General features: G+C 41.4%; 1 protein-coding gene across 1 annotated transcript; it reads left to right on the top strand.

Moving 5' to 3' along the window:
• The first annotated feature begins 363 nt into the window (after positions 1 to 363).
• On the top strand, positions 364 to 9241 carry LOC147891266 (melanoma-associated antigen G1-like protein). The gene is made up of 6 exons (XM_087389508.1): positions 364 to 567; positions 809 to 1055; positions 1139 to 1291; positions 5156 to 5258; positions 8647 to 8761; positions 8873 to 9241. Exons 1-6 carry the CDS (start codon positions 436 to 438, stop codon positions 8918 to 8920), a joined length of 798 nt encoding a protein of 265 aa, XP_087245634.1. The 5' UTR covers positions 364 to 435; the 3' UTR covers positions 8921 to 9241.
• Positions 9242 to 22107: the final 12866 nt, after the last annotated feature.

The raw sequence follows: 22107 nt of genomic DNA, 5'->3' as shown, positions 1-22107 counted from the left end.
ACCTTACTATCTTCACTTGCGCGTAGATGCGCACACATCTGGGTGGCCTGGCCTTCCCTCCCATGACATTCAAAGGGCCAAAGATTTGAAGTCTTGGGTTACTCTTCCCGCATCATAATCAGTGCAAGCAACACCAAAAGGATGTAACGACATTCTGTGGACTCTTACAAGAACAAGTGCATGGATCCCGCCGCCCCAGAGTCAAACAAGAATAGGTGCAAGGATGCCCCCTCACCTTTTCCACCACCACCACCATCCCCCCGTGGAGTCGGTGGAAACAACCCACGTAGGGTTTGGCCTAATCTTGGCCAAAGATTAGGAACAATAACACTATTTGAAAGTTGACGCTTATTTGAATCCCGCGTGTGCTCTTGCTATTTGGCTATGGCGATGCACACTCTTGTCTGATCTCCTTCCATAGCCATAGCCATAGCCATGGTGAAGCACGATCGTCTCTCCCAATTGCCTTCCCATCGACCTCCAGTCCATCGCCTCTCCCAGTCCCCTCTCCCCCCTCGCCCCCCCGATCACCCCCTCTATTCCTCTCAAATCGATCTCTCCAAACAGGTCCCTCTCTCATTTTCTGTTTCCACTCTACTTCTTCTCTTTACTCTCGGATTTGGTGTGATTTTTATTGCTGCAATTGTAGTTGATGGATTATTTCACCCGACAAAACGAGGTCTTTTGAGGAATCGGAACGACTTATTACAACACGATTCATTCTGGAGGGAATAGATTGTACGACCATGTGGACATTTCGGCCTTTCCTGCATTTTTTTTTGATGGGTCTCTTTGAAAGACCTTGCAGGAAGTAGAGAGGTTGGTTGCCGAGGTCATGCGGTACATGCTGTTCAAAAACTATCAGCAATTCGGCGTTCCTGTGAAAAGGGAAGAGCTCGTTCAGCTTATCACGAAGACATACAAGATGAGGAACCTTCCGAACGATATCATACAGCATGCGCGGCAAAAGTTTAGGAGTGTCTTTGGGTTTGACATGAGAGAAATTATTCGTTCGCGACACTCAAAATCCTCGAAGGGCCACAGTTCTTCACAAGGTGAGTACCCTTGTATGCAATTTGGGGCGCAATGTTTGAGATAGCGCACTCTAAGGCTATGTTCACCTTCTTCGTGAGTGCAGTGCCCACGGAGGTGAAATGCTACGTTTTGAAAAGCACGATACCTGAAGATTTACGGACAAAGTTCGTATACACTCAGGAAAGCTCGGTGGCAGCCGGTTTAGCACTAGTCGTAATCTCTGTCATCAATCTATGTGGGGAAAAAGTTTCAGAAGGTATGCTACTAATTTGATTAGCAGCAATAGCTCTGTGCTGAAACATCTGGCTACGCGGCTTGGTTTATGCTCTGCATTAATGTAAGGTTCTCGGCTAGCGTCTTTTAGAATCGCTGTCGTCTAAAGAGCAGCACATGCTCTTCGTTTAGTTGGCATGCTACCATAGTCTACTTGCATTCACTGAAAAGCCTACAACACATGCATCATTAATCCTATTTGCAAGTAACGGTTGAAATGACATTTGCAACCTGGTGCAAATATTTCAATAAAGGGTTGCCCCTGAAATTTTGATTTGCAAGCAACGGTTGAAAAGACATTGACAACCTGGCATGAATATTTTTAAATCAACCCTAAATGTCCCTGGAAACGTGGAAGTGACTTTACTTTGCTACTCTACTTTACAGATTTCCTGGAATTGGTATATAAGGAGAGGAATAGTCTTAAGAGTGGAGTTTGTCTCCATCTGTGCCTTTTTGATACTCAGTCCTGATGAATTAATGGATCTACATCCTTCTAAACGTTTCTTGTTCTCTTCAAATTTGTTGTGTTAGCCCCAATAACCATCCCGTAGTCCTCTATAGGTCCTAGAATGGAGGAATATTGCTTTTTATTGGAAGGGCTATGTGGAGATGACCCTTCAGTAGCCTCAAAATTGGAGCTATGTGAAGGATACTCAAGGGATATGGAGAAAGAACAGAGAATCATTCATCAAGGGGTGCCTAAGGTGGCTTCCCCCCATAGGAGGTTCTTATGAAGGATACAAATGGTCAAGCTAGATGCTCTCAAAATTAGAGCTATGTAAAGAATACTCAAAGGATAGGGAGAGAGACCTGAGAATCTTTCATCAAGTGGTGCCTAAGATGGCTTCCCCCCATATGTGCCCCGTCCTTATGAGGGATACAAATGATACAAGCTAGATGCTTTTTTTTGCAAATCTTGTAGAGCTCGTGTCACCCATCCCTCATTTATGCATTGTCTTCTTGTACATCAGTATACAGTAGACTTAACCCTCTATTTTTATAAGCCTCTGTTCATTAGGACAGTGAGGATGGAAGCCGTAGCATGGGCATGCATTTAGATAGGCATGTATAGGGCAAGCTGGCAGCATGAGAGTGGGTAGTCAAACTGGCAGGGTTGCTGCTGCTTCTTCTTGAAGAAGCCCTGTAGACGAGTGCTCTACTGTTTGCTGCTCTGGAACTGTAGCCAATCTTTGAGAACCTGTCAACCCTAGTTGCAGGGTACTGCTCTTCACCTTGTAGGTGATCTGCAGGATGTACTGTAAGACTTCTGGATGATCCCTCAGCCTCCTTGCTGCCCTGGTAGACAGCTAGTGCTTGTGGGCTGGTAGAATGAATAGGATACTGTTAGAATTATTATCATATTCTAGGCAGTGGCCAATGTATTGTAATAAGTAGGTTAGGGGCACTTTTCCCTCTATGAGGTTTTTCCCCCTAACCACACTCTAAACCCTAACTACGGTTAGTGGATAAGATAGGGTTTTGTCACTTAGACAAAACCCCTCACTTGTCTTTTGTACTCGCTTCATTCCAGTCCACTATTCAGTACACTTACGTTCAGCTCACTCTCTCTCTCACTCTTGCTCTCATTTTGTTCACCTCTGGCATTAGAGCGGCTTCTCCCTGCTCTTGCTGTTGCTTCACTATTGCCCTCAGCTCCCGTTTTGCTGCTCCTGCATTCTGTCCGTACAGCTCCTGTTGGAGCTCAGCGTCTGTACAGGCCATACGATCCCGCCCGTACTGATGTACTGCTCAGCTCGTGTACTGTTCCACCGCACTGCTCGTCGTACTCCTATAGAGTTCCGGCCATACAACCTGCTGTACAAGTCTGCATTCAGCTCGCCGTACTGCGGTACAGAGCCGTACACTGTACCTGCAAGCAACCAATTGTACGCCATATGGAATATTGTACGGGACATTTTCGTACATGACTGCACGTGCACGCAAGTAGCCGTATAGTGTTCATACGTTGTACGAATTTCGAAACTGTTGCTCGTCCGTATATTGCTGATGTCCATACAGCACTGTCCCCATCAGCCCTTCCGTACAAGCATCCGTACAGTAGGCGTCATTCTTGATCTCAGTACTCCTGCCACACGTGTGACCATACAGGTGTACTATCGCCATTTTTTTGCAGGATCTATTTGCAGGATTGCCGGAGCACTTGAAATCAAACACACATCCTACAGCTAGTGAAGCTCAAGGCCCCACAGATTGAAGGAGTTTTAGTTCTTTTCTTCAGCTCTCAACAGTAAGAAATCTCCTTGATTGCTGCTTTGCCTAGCCCTGAGCAGTTTTCCCACCCTAAGTTCTTCTCCTTTCTATTCTGTTTTTTCTAAGTGAGATTTCAAGGAGTGAGTACATCTATCTTTTGTGAGATCAGTGAGGATTTGACTGCATTAGGGTTGGTAGTCCATTCTAACGCTTGACCAATACTCACAGTACTCAAGAATCTCTAGGGATTTCAGGTAAACCCATTAGCTCTTTGAGAGGAGTCGAGGTGACGTTTCTGATTAGCAAAATTGTGCTCTATCTTGTACATATTTAGGCTTTTCCTTGCAAATCGCAACATATCTTGCTCCTGTTGCAACCAATCAGTAGCAGTGCCAATCTTGACATTCTACAAGTCAGTTACCTAAGGGGCTTGGGGTCGGTATCCATACACAAGCATGAATGGACTAGTTTGGTTGGCTGGATGCTTACCACTATTGTAAGCGAACTCCAATATAGGAATACTATTCCCAATCAGACCACTCCTAGGAGCCATAAGCTCTCGACATATTTACCTGAGTATGATTGACCCTCTCAGTCTGTCTATCCGATTCAGGATGATCAGCTGAATCATCCTAAGCTGAGCGTCCGATTTTGTGAACATAGCGCTCCTAAGAATGCCCGATAAACTTAGCATCTTTGTGAATAACTGTTTGAGTCGATAAGCCATACAAGCTAAACAGCTTTCCACAAACAGGTGTGCAACCCTCATGAGTCGCTGAAACGCTCTCATGTAGGAACGAACTGTGACATTTGGTGAGTTGTTCTATCATCACCCTAATCGCATCATGCTTACGAGAGGTTCATGGTAATCCTAGTGCTTAGATTTATTGACTCCAGAGTTTGCATTATTGGCAATTTTGAACATACAGTTTACTGTTTGACATAACGGTAAGCTTAGGCCAAAAGGAGGTTCTTTTGGCTAGATCCAAATATGTATTCTTGAGTGACTAGTGCTGGGACTATCTTGACACTCAAACAAGATAAGACGTCTTGTATCACTTTCATCCCACAAACAAGATATGACGTGTCGTATCGCTCACCCCAATACTTCATCCCGCACATGTTTGAAGAAATCCCACATAGGTTCAAAGAAATCATCTTTAGGATAAAGGCTTGCAAGACAATCGTATAGATCAGAGCACTTTGAAGCAAAGCGAATGAACACTATCAATTGTGCTCAATGCATGTGCTATGTTGTTGGTAGATCCTTATTGGTAACTTATCTTAAAGTCAAATTGTTTGCATGGGTTCTGATCACCATGTTTTTCTGTCAAAAGTACTGAGCTGACACGTTTTGAGGGTTCGGGCTCCTTAACCTTCACAAAATTGTTATCAAGCTTGAGAATTTGTTGTTTCTAGTTAGGTCACATATGACCTTGATTAATGTCGTCGTTTTCCAATTGCATTGGTACTTTGACTTTGTTATCATAGATCCTTTCTCGGAGATTGCATTACAATATTGGAACCTACAGGATGTTATTCTATTTCTTGTTTGTTGTCAACATTGCAATTCTAGCTTGATGATGCATGATGAGAGAGAGAGAGTGCTTATTTGTGGATTTTGTCATTGCAGAGACCCTATGGATGCATTTAGGGAGATTAGGAATCAAAATCGATGTTAGACATCCTGTGTTTGGAGACATCAAGCAGTGTCTTGAAGCAATAATAAAGCAGAGGTGAGCTTGTTTGCTTAGTCGTGCTTTATGATGCTTGTTGAACGATTTTCTAAGAAAACTACTCAGGTTATTTATTTGATGGGGCTGCATACAAGCTATCTATAGTCTGTCCTCATCCCCCTGTTGCCCCTTTCTCCCTTCCTCAAATAAGAGAAGAAAAGAGTAGAAAAAGCTCTTAATTATGTAGATAGAAGGCCCATAAAAATGTATGTATCTCAGTTCAGTGTTTGACCTTGTAATTAGTCTCATGAATCCTTTTAGCAAAAATTCACTTGTGAAATGCTATTAGGTTTTATGCCTTCTAGCTTTGTGCATCTAGTTTGCTGTTTTTTTTGTTTTCTTGGTTGTTGTACATAATTTAGACATTGGGAAAGGATTGAAAGATCAACTCTCGAAGGATAGTGAATGCAATCCTTAACTCGTCAGCAAGAGCTAAAGATTTATAGAATTCGACACAGCATGAAGAGAAAACCCTAGAACATTCCCATTGGAGTGTAATATAGGCTTAGACAAAAGAATTAAGCTTTCTATACAAAACATAGTACTTGATTTAAGTGCTTATTGCAGTTTTGATGATTTACAGTCATTTTTTCCAAACATTTATATAGAATTAAGGTAAGTCTCTCACATCCTTTGCTGAAACAAGTCCCATTCCATAAGTATGTCTAAGCTGAAAGCTATGTGTAAGGAAATTATTTGAGTATGTTTCTTGAATTTGCTGCTAATGCTCTTTCACCATGAAGCTTGCAACCAAACAGCGGCTGATCCATGAAGCTGCTGAGTAATGAAATCCATCTTGGCACTTTCAAAAGGCCTCTCTTATGCAAATTATATATCCAAACTCTGAATTCATTCGACGCACACTTGGTTTTGTGATCACCATTGTACTTGATGATAGTCATAGTTCTCTCCAAGCTGTAATTTCCAATTGTGCCATCGTCTATGTGAAGACCTCACCTTGTAGTCGTGGGAAGAGTATGATGAAGAGCAATGACGTTTCCTCTTCATCATTGGGTATCTCCCAACATGTGTGCCATAATCTTGGTTTGCATGTCTTGCCTAAAAGTGGCAAAGAGTTTGGATCTTAAAGTGTACCCTTCTTCTTTGTAGGATCATCATGAATTGCTGCCTTGTCATGAGGTAATTGAACTGCTATCTCTTTCTTTGCATCTCTTGGGCTGCTCTTTTTGTAGAGCCATACTTGGCTGTCTTTTTCTTCATTTTCTTGATTGTCTTGGGCTGCTCTTCTTGTAGATCCATACTTGGCTGTGTTTTTCTTCTTCATTGTCTTGATTGCATTGATGACACTCATGACTTGCTGCTCGTCTCTCTCTCTCTCTCTCTCTCTCTCTCTCTCTCTCTCGTGCGCGCTCACCCTTGCACATGCACATCCATTCATCCATATGTACATGCGTTGCATACATACGTATATCTATGCTCTTGTATGCATACATACATAGTACCTATCTACATACATACATGCATTTTCTACAGATCTCATGTGTCTCCAAAGAGATGTCGAAAGGGCACCTCCATCTATGCATGATCTCATGTTTCTCCAAAGAAATGTCGAAAGGGCACCTCCATCTATGCTTGATGTGGAGGGTGGAACTCGAGTGGAGGTGGACTGTTGTAAAACCTCAAGGTATCGAGAGGAGACTTGTCATCAATATTCTTGTATCTTGTTGGAAGGGAACTGCTTTCCTTGGTGCTACAGATGCTTCATGTATAGGCTCGAAGGATAACTGGGGATGTTGTTTTTTACCATATCAAGCAAACCGTTCTAGATGTTGGTGTCAAGAATGTGGTGCAAGTAGTTATAGACAATGCCTGAAATTGCAAGGCAACGGGAGGGATGGTATGGAGCCCATTGCTTGGACCTCCTGATTGAGGATGTGAGAGTTAGTATGCGTGTATGGTGCTATGGAGATAGTAAGGAAGCTTGTCAACTTTATCACCAAGAAGCGAAGCGTGTTAGCCATGCGCAGGGCAAACTTCCATTGGTACCATTGTCGTGGCTGGAGAAGTATAGGGAGCACTTGGGCAGCATTTGATAGCATGAAGAGAAATAGATTATTCACAGCACACTTGATGTTTGTATCTTGCAACCTGTGTATGTTGGAGAAGCTCAGAGTTTTGAAGGCAGCAATGTTCAAAACTTAAAAGACATACATTCTACTCATTGCATCATGAATGATATGCATGGTTGCTTGATTATAATCATTGTGTTTTGACTGAATTATTGCTTTTACGGAAGTCAACCCTGACAAGGATAAGAGCAATGCCATACTTGATATTCCACAAGAAGACATCTATGCGATGCTCTATCAAGAGAAATTGCTAGCTAAGCCGCATACTCGATCTCGCTCTAGGGAAGAGGCCATTATGCACATACTTGATCTTGCTCTAGGGAAGAGGCCATTATGTCAGTAGACCCATTGGTTGAGTGCTCCATCTCCATCTCTAGTGAGGAGGCGGTGGGGTGGGGCAAGAGTCACTCGTGGCACAAGCTGATACATTAGGTGTGACTCTTTATCCTGGGACCTAGGGCCTGGAGGATCATTACGATGCCTGAGTGATCTGACTGGAGTTTGCTTTCAGTTGGAGTAGCTAGTTAGTAGCTACTTATTTGCGACTCACATCTACTCTATGATGAATTTGGATTTTGCATTCTCTGGAGTCTTTTCAAACAACTCCGAACTTCTAACTTGAGCCATGCCATTGATGCTCATTGATGCATACTACAAATGCTGGTTTTTATTTACAATTTTTATGCCAGAGTCCTTGAAAATCTGTAACTTATTTGCTGTTTTTTGGTAATTTATCCCCGTTGCTGATATCTAGATTCCTTTGACATCATAACTTTACAAGTATTTAGAGAAGGGCATCATGCATCATGCATCTACAAGTACTGATAGTAAATTGTTTGAAGGTAGTTGTTTTGGAGTTGGGTCCTGTGGATTGTATCTTGCAATTGATGGACGGGAGGCACCTCCTGTGTGTGTATTACGAGTTGTAGGTGAGCTGAGTGTTGCAAGGGAGCTCACCATGGAGCCTAGGGGGACAACATAAAAAAGAGCTAGCTTGTTTTTCCCTGTAAAGTTGCACTTGATGCAAGCAAGCAACATGGGATTCATAAGATGATGTTGCAGGCTTTGAAATATATCAGAAATGTAAGTGTGCTCTCTAGTAAGCACTATGACAGTCAGAACACTAGTAGCTTTTCTGTATACAGTACTTGCAAGACATTGTACCCTCATTTGTTGATATGAAGTTGAAGGCAAAATCGGCAAATTTCTTGATTACTTAATGTTAGAGCTTATGAGTGGGTAGACCACCATAGAGAAATGCTTGTACATCCGTGTGCTCTAATTATTATTGCATGCAGATACATTTCAAAGGAGAGAGTATCCGGTGCAGATGGTGATTCCTATGTGTATGAACTGGCAGAGAAAGCTCTAGATCAAGATGTCAAGTCAAAAGTCGATGCCTTTATCTCTAAGGTTCTGTCCACTGGCCTTGAGTTGGAGATGATTGTTTAAACATTGTGCCTTGCTTGTACTTTGTTTTTAGTGCATTCCTGCAGTGAAGTATTTTTTAACTCTGTTTTGCAGATGGTGAAGAAGGATGGGCCTGGTCTGGAGACACCTGGAGGATTTTAGAAGCGTTACGTTACATTAAAGTGCAATGGTCATGTAACTCGTCCTCGTGTGCCAGGTATCTAGCTGTAAATTGTCAACAAAAAAGGTGAGACCTTGCCTTTTCTGTATAGACATGCTATAAGGCAGGAAAAATAAGCAAAAGTATGCTTTCAAAGGTGTGCAATTTGTCATCTTATCTTTGAGCTGGCTCAATGCAACTTCTGTTTTGTCGCTACATTTTAAGATTGTAGAGTACTGAAGGCTATGTTATTGTATAAAGTATTTTATCTGTCCAATTTTGTATCATTATGCCCTCAAAATAGGGGAGTTTTTAGTGTTAAACTCTGCAACGGGTTCTTATTTATATTTAGAGTTTCTAACACACCCATGTAGCTATTTTTAAATTGGGTCTTGGATAGGCTTGAAACAGGGTGTCCAAATGAAAGGAAATATCTTTTATTTTTTTTCTTGAGCAATGTACTGATCTTTCAGTGATGTAACCTATTAGATTTGAGTCCAAAATTAAAATAGATGTTGATGCAAATAAAGTACCAATTGAAAATTGTGAATTGATTGCTTATAATTTTGTTAAATTGGCTTCAATCCCTTACATTAATGGAGTTACGTAGAAGTATTACTTCTATACAATGTCTCATTGTTAATTAGAAGCATGCACCTAATCGATATGTGCCATTTGAAGCGTGCACTGTTTTGAATTGTTAGGTGTGCTCTTGTTGCACCTTATTTGAAAAGAAAGGCTAAATCCCACTTAGACGATGTTGCCATCATGCACAATTGCTCTGTCTAGGCTTTGGTCTTCATTTTGCTTTTGTGGGTCTGACTCTGTCCCTTGTCTCTCTCAGCTCCTTGCCTTTCTGTCTTGGGACCTTGTGGCCTGATGTGTTTGGAGAGTAAAGACTTGTTAGTTTTAATGATACGACTTCCATAGGTTTGATCAAGATTCAACAGGTTGCCTTGTGATTAGATTTCTCCTGTTGTATATCAGACTTCTCATGGCTTCTTCCTCTTGATACTACACTAGATTTTTAATGGTTAATGTGATGTTTTAGATCATCTATGTATTTCATATCTTTTCTACATGTAATGTGAATATTTTAGAAATAGAATGCTTTAGAGCTTGCACTCGACATGCCCTTGAATGCTACACACCTCGACTTGTGCAACCATGCACTGACTTGTGATCTAACAAGCAGTTTTTTATTTTGCCATCAGCTTTTGTTGTGTTACAAAGAACACAAGCATGCTTTCAATAGAACCCATTTCTTAGCCTATATCCTTTCACTTCATTTGTAAAGAGTCTTACCAATGGTGTCTTAACTTTACTCTTTGATTTTGTTAAAGTGATTGATTGACAATATTTCTAGGAGGTTGGGTATATGCTTGCTCATTTGTTTTGATGACATTTATTTATACTTGTTTAATATGCTCAAAACATATCTCAACGTTTCTCTTTGCTTGCCATTTTAAAAATTTGTAGGTTGACTAAGAGAAGATGGATGATTCATTTTGTACATCTCATACTCTCTTCTTAAAAAGAGTTTCACAAATGGAATGTATGTAAAGATGTTGCTAGTATTGTTTTTAACGGTGTTGATACTTCTCTTTATTGGTGCATTTCCTAGATTGCCTTAATGATTCATTGCGAGGAGCAAAAAATTGCCAAGTGAGTTGCACGTCATTTAACTATTTGAGCCAATCCAACTAGATAAGTTGTCTTGCATTTTTTGGAAAAAAGAAGACAGGTTGTCTTGCATGAGGCATGCGTGTTAGTCAATTCTAAATAGACTCTTGGCCTTTTTTCTCAAGGCTATATGCTTGTCAACCTTAATTACTCAGACTAATATTTTGTTTGTGAAATAGATTGTTTTCATGTCCCTTTGTGTTCTTTCGTTTTTGATGAAATAGCTTCCATTTAGGGACACCATCCTCACATGTTGCATTATTTACCATCATACAATTGTTTCAAAATCATGAAAACGATTGTGTTTAAATAAAGAAAGTTGTTAGATAGCCTTGTGGCAATTTCGAACCATTATGGCACCAATTTGTGCTCTATATGCCATCAAATTCAACCTTGTGGGATATTATCACTAGTGGATATTAGTGGAGTAGAATAAATTCGATGGCAATAAAGAGCACACTTTACTATCAAACCACACCTTATCATGCTCTACTTGTCATAGGTAGACCCTAAAAAATTGGATCATGCTTAAACGAAATAAGAATCCAAACCTCAAAAGAATGCAAAACCCCAAGTTAAAACTCAAGATTTGACCGCACATTTTTTTTGAATTCTTGTTTTGGATGAATTCATGTAATGGCAAAAAAATGTCACTCTTGTCAAGTGAATGTAGATCTGATATATATATTTCATTGGAAATTTACAAAAGGAGGAAAATCTATCGAACACATGGTCATCTACAATATTCACTATACTTGTTATCTACTAACCTTTAGCAAAACCCACTTTAATGGTAATCATGTTGGGAAAATTAGCAACACATGTCTAATTACTTGTCTTAAAGTGTAGTTGTTTAGTTATGTTATGTGACGGCATAATCGAATCTATTAACTTATGCAATAACATGGAGTAGTGAACTAAGAAGTTTTAAATAATTATTGCCCTAAATATAATATTGGTCAAACTTTGTTTGAGAAATCAAAGCCAAATTATATCAAGAGACAAGGCAAAATATTTGTTACTGCAAAATGGACACAGACTTTGACCTTCCAATATTCTTGCTTGTGCCAAGCAAAGTTGGGTTCAAGTCCCCATCTCCTTGGGCCCAGTCTTGCCTAACCACGTATGTCTAGCCAACATGAATGGTGAACTTAATGTAATTTGGGCACCTAGCATTTTGCCCTTGTACATGAGCCTTGGCGAGCGAGGGCTCAAGCGTGTAAACAACTTGAGTTTTGGAGGGATGGACTTCAGAGAACCTACCCTCATATGTAGTGCACTCTCACACAGCCCTAGTCATTCACAAAGGATGTGCTCCACATGGAAGGTAGTGCTTGGATATTGTGCAAGTTCATAGGCTCCCACCCTTGGAAAATACATTGTGTGCTCTTATGTGTTGAGATGTGGCAAGTGTCTAGGATCGACAAAAAGCCTATCATCTTGTGATGTGCTTCTCCAAATCCATTGGAAAATACATTCATGTGTGCTCTTGTGGTGGGTTAAGTTGTATCTGGGTACGATTTCGTGATGTGCTTTCAAATTTTAGCTTGCCTTATATCTGTATTGCCTCTAATATGTGAAGTGTTGCCATCATAGAGTGACGTTGCTAGAGCTATTCTTTTGAAGCCAATTTATTTCGTGGAATCAATAGTGGCCTTAGCTCATGTCTTTCAAGTTGAAACTTCCTCTGTGGAACAACTAACTTCTTGCTAGGTGGTAGGTTTTGCTTCACATTTTAGAATATGATGTTAATATAATGGACGTAGAGGTATGTATGAATTATTTAGTATTAATTAAGAGCTAAAATTTAAATTACATTTGAAAGCAATTATTCATGATCTCAAATTGTCACCCCCATTATTTGCTTACAAAGAATGAAAATTTGGTGGGAGACCGTTGAAGAATGTTCTTTGGAGGACAATTGAAACAAAAATAAGGTTTTTTAGATAGAAGTCTCCATGTACATTGGCTATGCATCCTTTGACTAAGTTAGCAAATTATCATTTTTAAAACAATGGATATATGTTATTTATGAGTATTTATATGTTCTTTGAGAATGTACGACTTTTGATTCAATTAGATATAAGTATTTATTTGTTTAATAAATCCAAATGGTGCCAAAATATACCAATTCATGCATGGATGAGAGAAATTATTAGGTATCAAGTTGTATGTGGGATGTTGTAGATGAAATAAGTGTAGGTATAATGACTCACTTTTCCAAATAATTAGGCATGATCACATGTGATTACTTGTATTTCTTCTTTGCATAGAGTGGAAGTTGGCAACTTGGAGAATAAAAGCCTTTATATACATTCATAGTACATGCTTTGAAGGAATACCCCAAGTAACATTTTAGTGTCAATGCTTAATGAGTTTTTATTTTGTTTAATAACTTTGAATGATGTAAAATATAAGAAGGAATATTATGATTTAATATGCATTGCAAACTTTGCTATATAATTTTGTTAATTGTATAGCATTCTTTAAAGATCTTTGTTGAATGTACCCTTTTTTCTTTAAATTCAATAAGATTAAATCTTTGCATCTAATAAACACAATGCATAATTTATAAATATCAAGCATGCAAAAATTTTGTACATGCAAAAATTTTGTAAGAAGATAGGACAACAGTGGGAAACTTTTTATTTAATGTTTATCAAAAGGAGTGGAAATTTTTTTAAGCTTTAAAGATAACATATCCAACAAGGCCCAATCAATGGATATCATATCATAATGTTTATACAAAGGCCATTGTATGCATCTTGTGCATGCATACTTGAATCGAGGTATAGGGAGGTAACTAGGGGCATAGATATGTTGTTTGCTTAAGGGTTATGTTATGTACATAATATTGATAATTCTTGTATAAGGATAACACATACTTGTAATGACAAAATCTCTCTAAAAGTTTAAGAGTGACATTTGTTCTTATTGGTTTGAATGTAGATGCTAAAAAGTAACTAGAATGGACATAATAGATATACGAAATAAAGTTGGTCGTTTATCCGTAATAGATAAGTCTTGAAGTATATTATGTGTATGTTTTGTGAACATCCATGCGTGGAAAAGTTAAGCGGATGCACATAAGCTATGAATTGAATATGTAGATCAACCTTAAAAGGAATCATATGTGGACATTTTTTCAATACCCATCAAAGATCAGTGCACAGGATTTTTGCTTCCATGTATTATGCTCACAATTTTGATATATGTCATCAAAATATTGATAGTGACCATTTTTTTAAGGAAAATATGTATGGGAAGATGATTTATTTTAGGAAAAGTCTGTATGACAAATTTGTACGTTTTTTAGCACTACACCTTTAATGCTTTGTAATTTGCATGATTCAACCATTTGGATGGAAAAAAAATGGTTCGAAGACCAGGAAAAGGCACTTTGGACTGGCTTTTTTGATTGGATTTCCGTGCCCACTTCTAAAATGCAAATTTGAGGCCTAACACGATGGATTTTGGCAGAAAGTGATGATGATCGAAGTTGTAGGGAATCAAAAGGCAATTAAAAGTCGTAATTAATTTTTAATGGATTCCACACCATTTGGGAGATACAAGCCTCCAAACAAGGCTCCTTTTTTCCAGTGCAACTCTCTATAGGTTATGCACATTGTAATTCAAGTACCCATATTTCTTGTAGCTCACTGTATGGTCTATTAGTAGTTGTAGGTCTTGTCGGAGCAATGGGATTCTCGACCTTTGTGAGGCATCTTTTGGGTATCCATGCCCATCTTAATTGTCTATCCAAGTATTGATGTCTATTGGGTACAAAGCACTGCACATCTTTCTTTTGTATCCAAACAAAATTTTGTCCTTGGTTGTTTCCATTGTATCCAATTATCTGCGGTGGAATGCTCATTGTTGTTGAACCTTTCCCATTAATGGGTCCATGTTGACATTTTCTTTTGTTGCCATTTGACTAAGCAATTTTCATTGGAGTCCTCTTTGATTTTTATTGTGGAGCATATCATGACATGAGATTTTTCTTATTGCCTTGATATTTTTGACTCTTCCTTTTGAATTTTGACAATTAGTGTAGATATTTGACAAGGGCCAGCATCACTTGCTAGCATTTTTTTGAGTTCAATGAGCTCCTCTTTTAAGTCTTTTATCAGATTGTTTTTCTCTGCACGGCATAAAGCAAGTTTGTTCTTTTGATCCTGTTCCTCTTGTAGTTGTTGGCTGAGTTGTTTCAACTTTGCCAAGTATTCTAGAATTCATGCATTCGTTTAACATGCTCTTGGAAAACATCCTTGAGTTGTTGCAGTTCCTTCTTGTTCTCTTCTCTTGAATGTGTTGATAATTGGCCTTTGAGGATTTTGATAAGAGTGTGGATCCGATTGTTGTACCTTTGTAATTGTCCTTGGGGAATCCTTTGGTGCATGGCCAACATGTAATTCCTCTTCCATGGCTGGCATCCATATTTGAGACTTGTCACAGAGGAGGGTTTTTACATCCTTTTTATGCAAAAGTGTTGCACTTGAAGAGCTTGGTTGACCAAAATGTTCTTTTATGCCACACTCTAGTTTTGCATCACAGGATAGACATGTGTTACAACCTTATGATGCCATCCTTTGGATTTCTTCCCCCTTTGTGCAATCTACTTTGGAGAACTGTGGTTTGGGGTTATCAATTGATTGTACATTCATATCCTTTCTTAGTTCCTTTCTTCTTCTTTTTCTTTTTTCTTGTTGGGCAACTTTGCATTGTGCACATGTCAGTGATACATGATTCTTTTGAAACCATTGTCAGATTAGCCTTTGGTCTCTCATGATTGGAATTCGGGGATGGCACATTCTCGTTGAGATCGAGCATTGTTCCATGAGCTACCATAAATTGTAGTATTAAATATTAATGTAGCATGGGTCAATAGCTATGTATTTCCACATCCATGTTGAGGTATCAATCAAATGGTTATCCTAGGATAGCATGAGGCATATGTTTAAATAATCTTCCTCTTGTCTTGAGATGCCTCCTAACCATTTGTGCTCAAACAAGCAATGAATCCTTTGGGATCACCTCTGCCTGAGAACATAGGCATCTATACAAGTGGATAATCTTGCATGCTAAGTTCTTGTATTATTGGTATACATATCAATGTATCTGGGGTAGTCCTCTGGAAGTTGATCCCGTATGGGTTCCATTGTGGGATGTTGAAATTCACCAATTGATGATGTCTTTTTTGAACAATGCCAATTTGTTAATGAGGTGTTTCCATTTGAGTAATACTTTGAAAAATTTGCCCAATAATATTCAAAATTTCTATAGAAATATTGCCTTGGAATGGCTAATTATGTTGGTGAAGACAACATGCAATTCTAGTATGTTTTGTTGAAGTTATGATGATTTTTCTTTCAAAATGTGCTTCAAAATGGAGCAAATATTGGCCTTGTAAAGGATGTCCAAAAATAAATAAAAGGTATGGAAAATATCATGCAAGAGATGCTCTCTTAGTGTGTGAAAGCTGAGCTTTGATAGGGTCCAATTCGGCCTCCAAATGAGTAAGTTACGACTAGTTAAAGCTGGGGTGAAAATTAGGCTTATGAGGGACCTTTGGCCTTTTGGTTTCAGTGTAAATAAAATCTAACCTTTAGAAAAGAAAACTGATATGGTTACATTGAGTCGTCAATGTTGGTTCAGTTTATATAACTAACTGGGCTCCATAATGTAACCATGGTCCAATGACAATGGGTTATTGTATCTAACTTAGCTAAGGTGGGTAACCTATCCTCGTTGTGGTTAGTACTCTCTAATTTAGGTTCACTAGATATGGTTAGTTTAGTTTCATAGGTTTGGTTAGTTTTAAGGAGGGTAAGGGTCGATTAGTTGCTAGGGTTATTTGGAAGCTAGGTTTAGGGTTGTGAGAGGGGGTGAGGGCAATGGTGGCTAGTGGAGGGCGATGGTCGGCAAAGATGGGTGACGGGATGAAGGATTTTTGACAAGGGGCAGTGAATTCTTGGGCAACAGTGGAGGACATGCAGTGCCAAGTTTTGTTGCCGTGGCATGGGCAGAGGGTTCTAGGCACGAATCGTTGACATGGAGGCAGACAGAAAGGGGTGGTGAGACTAAGGTGACGACGGAGCCGGTATTGCAGTGGCAACATTGGCACAATGCCCTAGGGAAGACACGATGCACAAAGAATGGGTGTGGGGCACGGTGCCCAACGAAGGCAACGCTCTCGCCAATGCTCTCGCCAATGTACGAGAGCCAAGGTGGTGCTGCTTTGACACGGCATGATCGTCGAGGTGGCACAATTTCCATGAGGAGGCCAGCTGGCGTGGGACGCAAGGCGGGGACGGGAAGCTCGAGGTGGAGCAGGGTAGGTGAGCTGGTGGCTACAAGGCTCGAGGTGGAGCGAGTGCCCGCTAAAGTTGTGCAACATGTGATACCCATGATGGACGATGCCAGGCTGGTATGACACCATCCCTACCCTATTAATTAAAAATACACGTTCATAGTGAGGGAGGAAATCCAAAAACTCATAGATGCGAGATTCATCTATGAGATTGAGCATATCGATTGGATGTCACCCATCGTGATAGTCCTGAAGAAAAACAAAAAGATTCGAGTATGCGTGGACTTGAAAAAAGATTCAAGTATGCGTGGACTTGAAAAAAGTTAACACTGCCACCAGGCACGACCACTACCCTTTGCCATTCATGGAACATGTCCTGGAAAGGGTAGCTAGAAAGGAAGCCTATAGCTTCCTAGACGGATTCTCTTGATACAACCAAGTGTCCATCACTCCGCAGGATCAACAACCTTCGCAATCGAGTGGGGTGTGTCTGTAGCTAGAGTAATGATATTTGGGTTGACCAATGCACCCACCACCTTCCAACGGTTGATAACTGTCTTCAAGGAGTACTTGAGGGACTTCATGGAAGTCTTCTTGGATGACATATGCATGAGCTTGACGTGGGATGAAATCACCTGAAATACCTAAGACTCATCTTGGAAAAGTGGTGATTGTACCATGTATCCCAAAACCCCCTTAAGTGCCAATTCTAGGTTAAGCATGGCATAATTCTTGGCCACATAGTGTCCCGAAATCGTATCTCCATGGACCACAACAAAATCAAACTCATCTTGGAACTACCACCCCCTACCAACGCCAAGGGAGTACAATGATTTACTCACCACACGGGCTACTATAGAAGGTTCATCTTGTTCTATGCGAACATAGCCCGTCCCTTATATAAACTGTTAGTATTCTTTGAGTGGACCAAGGAATGCCAGAAATCCTTTGAAACCCTCAAACGAGCCCTAGCCATCGCACTCATGTTGAGAGCCTTGGAATGGAATCTAATATTCCACGTTCATATAGATGCCTCCAATTTTGCTATTGGGTGTTGTTAGCCCAACCAAGGGAGCATAATCTGGACTACTCGGTGTACTTTGCATGTAGGCATTTGAATGAGGCTGAGGTCAACTACACAACAATAGAGACGGAGGGTCCAACCATGGTCTATGCAGTCAAGAAGTTCATGCATTCCTTGTTGGCCAACAAGTTCATCTTCTTTGTGGACCACTAAGCACTGCTATGCTTGGTCAACAAGCCATGCATGACGGGATGCATCACCAAGTGGATGCTAATCCTCTTAGAGTTTGAGTTCATAGTTGTTGTGCATAAAGGGAGGACAGGGGGAGGACCCATGTCCTAGATGACCACCTCTCGAGAATCCCAAATGGCGAAGCTCCGACGGGAGTGGAAGATGACCTCCCTGTGATGCTTCCCTCTTACTCATCGACATCATACCTGAATGGGCCACCAAGATCAATCACGACCGGGCCAGTGGCCTACCCATGGGCCAAGCTCTTAAGAAAGATAGAGGCCGCAAATGCATTAAGGAAGCAATGCCGTATCAACTAATTATAGGCCAACTATACCGCATGGGCAAGGATGGCATCATGCATAGATGCGTGTGCTAGCACAAATACATCGAGGTGCTTGAAGAAGCCCACTCTGGTATCGTGGTGGGAGGGTATTTTGCCGCTGATGTTACAGCACGTAAGGTGCTCTAGGATGGCCTTTGGTGGCCAAATCTCTTCGGAGATGCAGTTGAATTTATCAAGCGGTGCGACCCTTGCAAGCGTGTGCAAATCCCACATGAGGTGGACATGATTCCCTTCACTAGAATATTAATCGATCAGCCCTTTGAGAAATGGGGCATAGATTTTATTGGACCTATAAGCCCAGTGGCTAAAGGAACCGGGGCTAGATACATTATCTTGGTCACAGATCACTTCACCAATTGGGTAACAGGAAGAGCCACCATGAAGGTAGATGTGAGATCCACCACTAAATTCTTATACGAGCAAGTTATCATGCAGTTCAGACGTCCCTTAGAGCTAGTCAATGATCGAGGAACTCATTTCCTCAATGAAACTATAGCAATCGTGACTAGTGAATTCATGATCATACATAGGAAGTCATTGCCATACTATCCTAGGATGAATGGCCTGGCTGAGAGCTGGAATAAAACTTGCTGCAAGATCATAACTTGTAGAGTAGAGGGCAGTCGTACCGACCGGGAGCATAAGCTCATCACAACTCTATGGGCCTATAGAATATCCATTAAGGTGGCCATAAGCTGTACCCCCTTTAGCCTAGCTTTTGGAGTGGAGGCGGTGATGCCAATGGAGTATGTAGTGCCTAGCCTCCACCTTACTGTCAAAGAGAAGCTCACTGAGATTGCCTTGGAAGAATGCTTAATTGACCTTTAAAAGCTAGATGAGACAAGGTTGCGTTCGGCCTATTGCCTCCGGGTGGAGAAGGCCTGATGTAAAAAGTGGTTCGACCACAACCTCAAGAACAAAGACCTTGTAGAGGGCAATATTGCACTCCTTTATAGCGTCCACAATACCAAGCACAAGCTCAAGTATCGAGGCATGGGTCCCTACCACATGGTAGAGATCACTCCATAAGGGGCATGCCAAATAGCCACTCTTGATGGAGTAGAAATGGAAGGCTGCCTTAACGGGAGCAGATTGAAGAGATATTATAGACCACTCACCCTGCCTACCCTTCAAGCCATCCATAGAGAAAAAGAACTCAAGGCTGAGGTAGAAAAATGAAACACCAGGCCATTGAAGAAGCTAGGGCACGTAATGCCAAGCTCAAGTAGTGTAAGCAAATGGCATTACTTAAGGCAACGCTTGAACACTCAATACTGACGGATGGACTAATGGGGTTCGGGCTTGTGCATCGGAGAAATCACGGATCTGGGAGCGAGCCACAACTTCATCTCCCATGAGGTATGGGAAAAGCTATAGGTACCCCTAAACCTCACCGTCGCTTCGGTACATGCTATCAATGGTGGCCAACTCTTAAGTACCTTGGGTTTTGTGAACTTGAGTCTAACGGTTGTTCGCAAGTAGTGAAATTCACTTTTATGTTCTCCCCATAGAAGCAATTGACAAACATATCATATTGGGAAGGACCTGGTGCGCCATGAACTGTTAAATCGACTAGAGGGCTAGGACTGATTCCTTCACGAATGGTGGTGGAACTGCGATAATTCCACTTTGTGAAGCATGCCCTACTCCTTTTGTTGCACCCTCACCGGCCCAAGGCAAGGAAGTTCTATGGGAGGGCAGACCTAAAGCTCCATCCACCTCTAACCCTCCAAACACCGACCCTCTGAAGAAAGTATGACCCCTGGATGCCAAGGGTACACTAGCGTGGTGACAATTCCTTGCAGGATGAGACTTTGTCGTGGGATAAGTGGGTTCTTGTGTGACCTCCCTCAGCGCAGACACTTGCTCTCGTGAGTCGGGTGGCGACATCAGTTTTGGTATGATCGAAACAATCTTTGATAGTTTGCCTTCAGATTTGGAGGAAGGTTCTTGTGTAACTCCCCTCATTATAGGGGTCGGTTCTTGTGTTGCTTCCTTGCTATCTTTAGCAATCCTCGTGTTGAGTTGTATGATTCATGGTACTAGGGCATGCTTGAGACTCGGGCTTGGTTTTCGTGATCGGTTTGATGGTAGGTTCTTGTGGTCAGCACTAGGTGATTAGGGCAAGTACGTTACTTTTGCATTTTTTGTATTCTTGCATGCTAACCTCACAGTCTGCCCCATGCCTCACCTGTACACCTCATGTCCACAACCTCCACTTCCTAACCCTTTCCCCTCTCTTTTTCTCCTTTCCACTTTCCCACTTCTTCACCTTTCTTTACTTTTCTTAAATAGCTATCCCGTTAACCGTCGCCATAGCACTATTCGTTACCATTTCACTATCCCACCAGTTGTTGCCATCTCACTATTCTATTGACCGTCGCCATCCTAGTATCATGCCGTTCATCACCTTTTCAATATCCAACCGATTGTTGCCATCTCACTATCCCGCCGACCATCGCCATCCAACGTATAACGTCGGTCATTGCCATCTCACTATCTCGCCAACTGTTGCCATCCCACTATCCCATCGATCGTCGCCATCCCACTATCCCGTTGGTTGTTTTACCATCCCAGTATCCCAGTATGTGCCGATCATTGCCATCCCAGTATCCCTACTAGCAGATACGCCCCCCTCAAGGACATCAAGAAAGCGCACCCTAGCCCCCACACAAGGGGAGTACAAAATTGTGTGCTCACAAACATGCTCATCGCTTGGAGAGTCATGGCTCCAACAACTTGACGCATGTCCCATCCACTCCCATTATGCATATGAGGGTCACGACTACACCCTCCACTACCACACCGCAGTGGCGTATCAAGCGCTAAAGGAGGCGGCAATTCAAGATGTGCTTGCACAATGATAGGATTGGGATCCATGGTGGCAGAGCCTTCCTTGTCACTTGGATATGAGGCTCTTGGGAGATTTCCTCCAAGCTTATAACTCCAACACAAATGTGGGCATTCTTCGAGATGCGATGGGGACTCCTCACTTCTACCACCTCGACGTGGATGTGGTGTGAACCGCCTTCGACCTATCGATCACATCGGCGACAAGTACTCAGTGAAGAAGAAGATGCCAGAGGCCCTTAGTACAATCTGCTAGTACGATCGCAAAAATAGCAAGGGGCTCATCCATTTCTCAGAGATTATCAAGCCAGAAATGGAAAAGCTAGCACGGGCCCTCCAATGGTTGATTCAAGTCAGGCACATGGACCACCACTAGTCAGTCATGCCAAACGTCTTGTTGAGGCTGGGAGAAACCCTGGTCATGAATTGGGCCGATTATTTCTGTAATCAGATGCGGGAGGACCTCAAAACAAATGGAGAGGTCATCGGCAACCCAATGCTATACGTGTCGATTCTCTATCATATGCTATAGTAGCATCCACCTACTATCGGCTATGGGTTGGCAGATAAGTCATCCACGAGACTGGTTATCATGGTGGATGACCTCTCGGGTGATAAGAGGGTCACCATTGGCAACCTAGGAGCTCAAGCTATCCCGGCAATGCCTGCTACACCCCAAGTCTCGGCCTCAGCCATGGCCCATCCTCAGGAGACTATGTCCTTCATCACCGGTTCCTCCTCCTCT

Source organism: Dipteris shenzhenensis, chromosome 18, assembly GCF_047967505.1.
Source record: "Dipteris shenzhenensis isolate YYH24624 ecotype China chromosome 18, Dip_SZ_1.0, whole genome shotgun sequence".
Lineage (NCBI taxonomy): Eukaryota > Viridiplantae > Streptophyta > Polypodiopsida > Gleicheniales > Dipteridaceae > Dipteris > Dipteris shenzhenensis.
Note: the sequence above shows the minus strand (reverse complement) of the source record. Positions and strands in the feature narration are given on the sequence as shown.

Coding starts and splice junctions, on each gene's coding strand:
- LOC147891266 (XM_087389508.1), top strand. CDS start 436: ATGGTGAAGCACGATCGTCTCTCCCAATTGCCTTCCCATCGACCTCCA. Junction 568..808: donor AAATCGATCTCTCCAAACAG/GTCCCTCTCTCA, acceptor AAGACCTTGCAG/GAAGTAGAGAGGTTGGTTGC. Junction 5,259..8,646: donor GAAGCAATAATAAAGCAGAG/GTGAGCTTGTTT, acceptor TATTGCATGCAG/ATACATTTCAAAGGAGAGAG.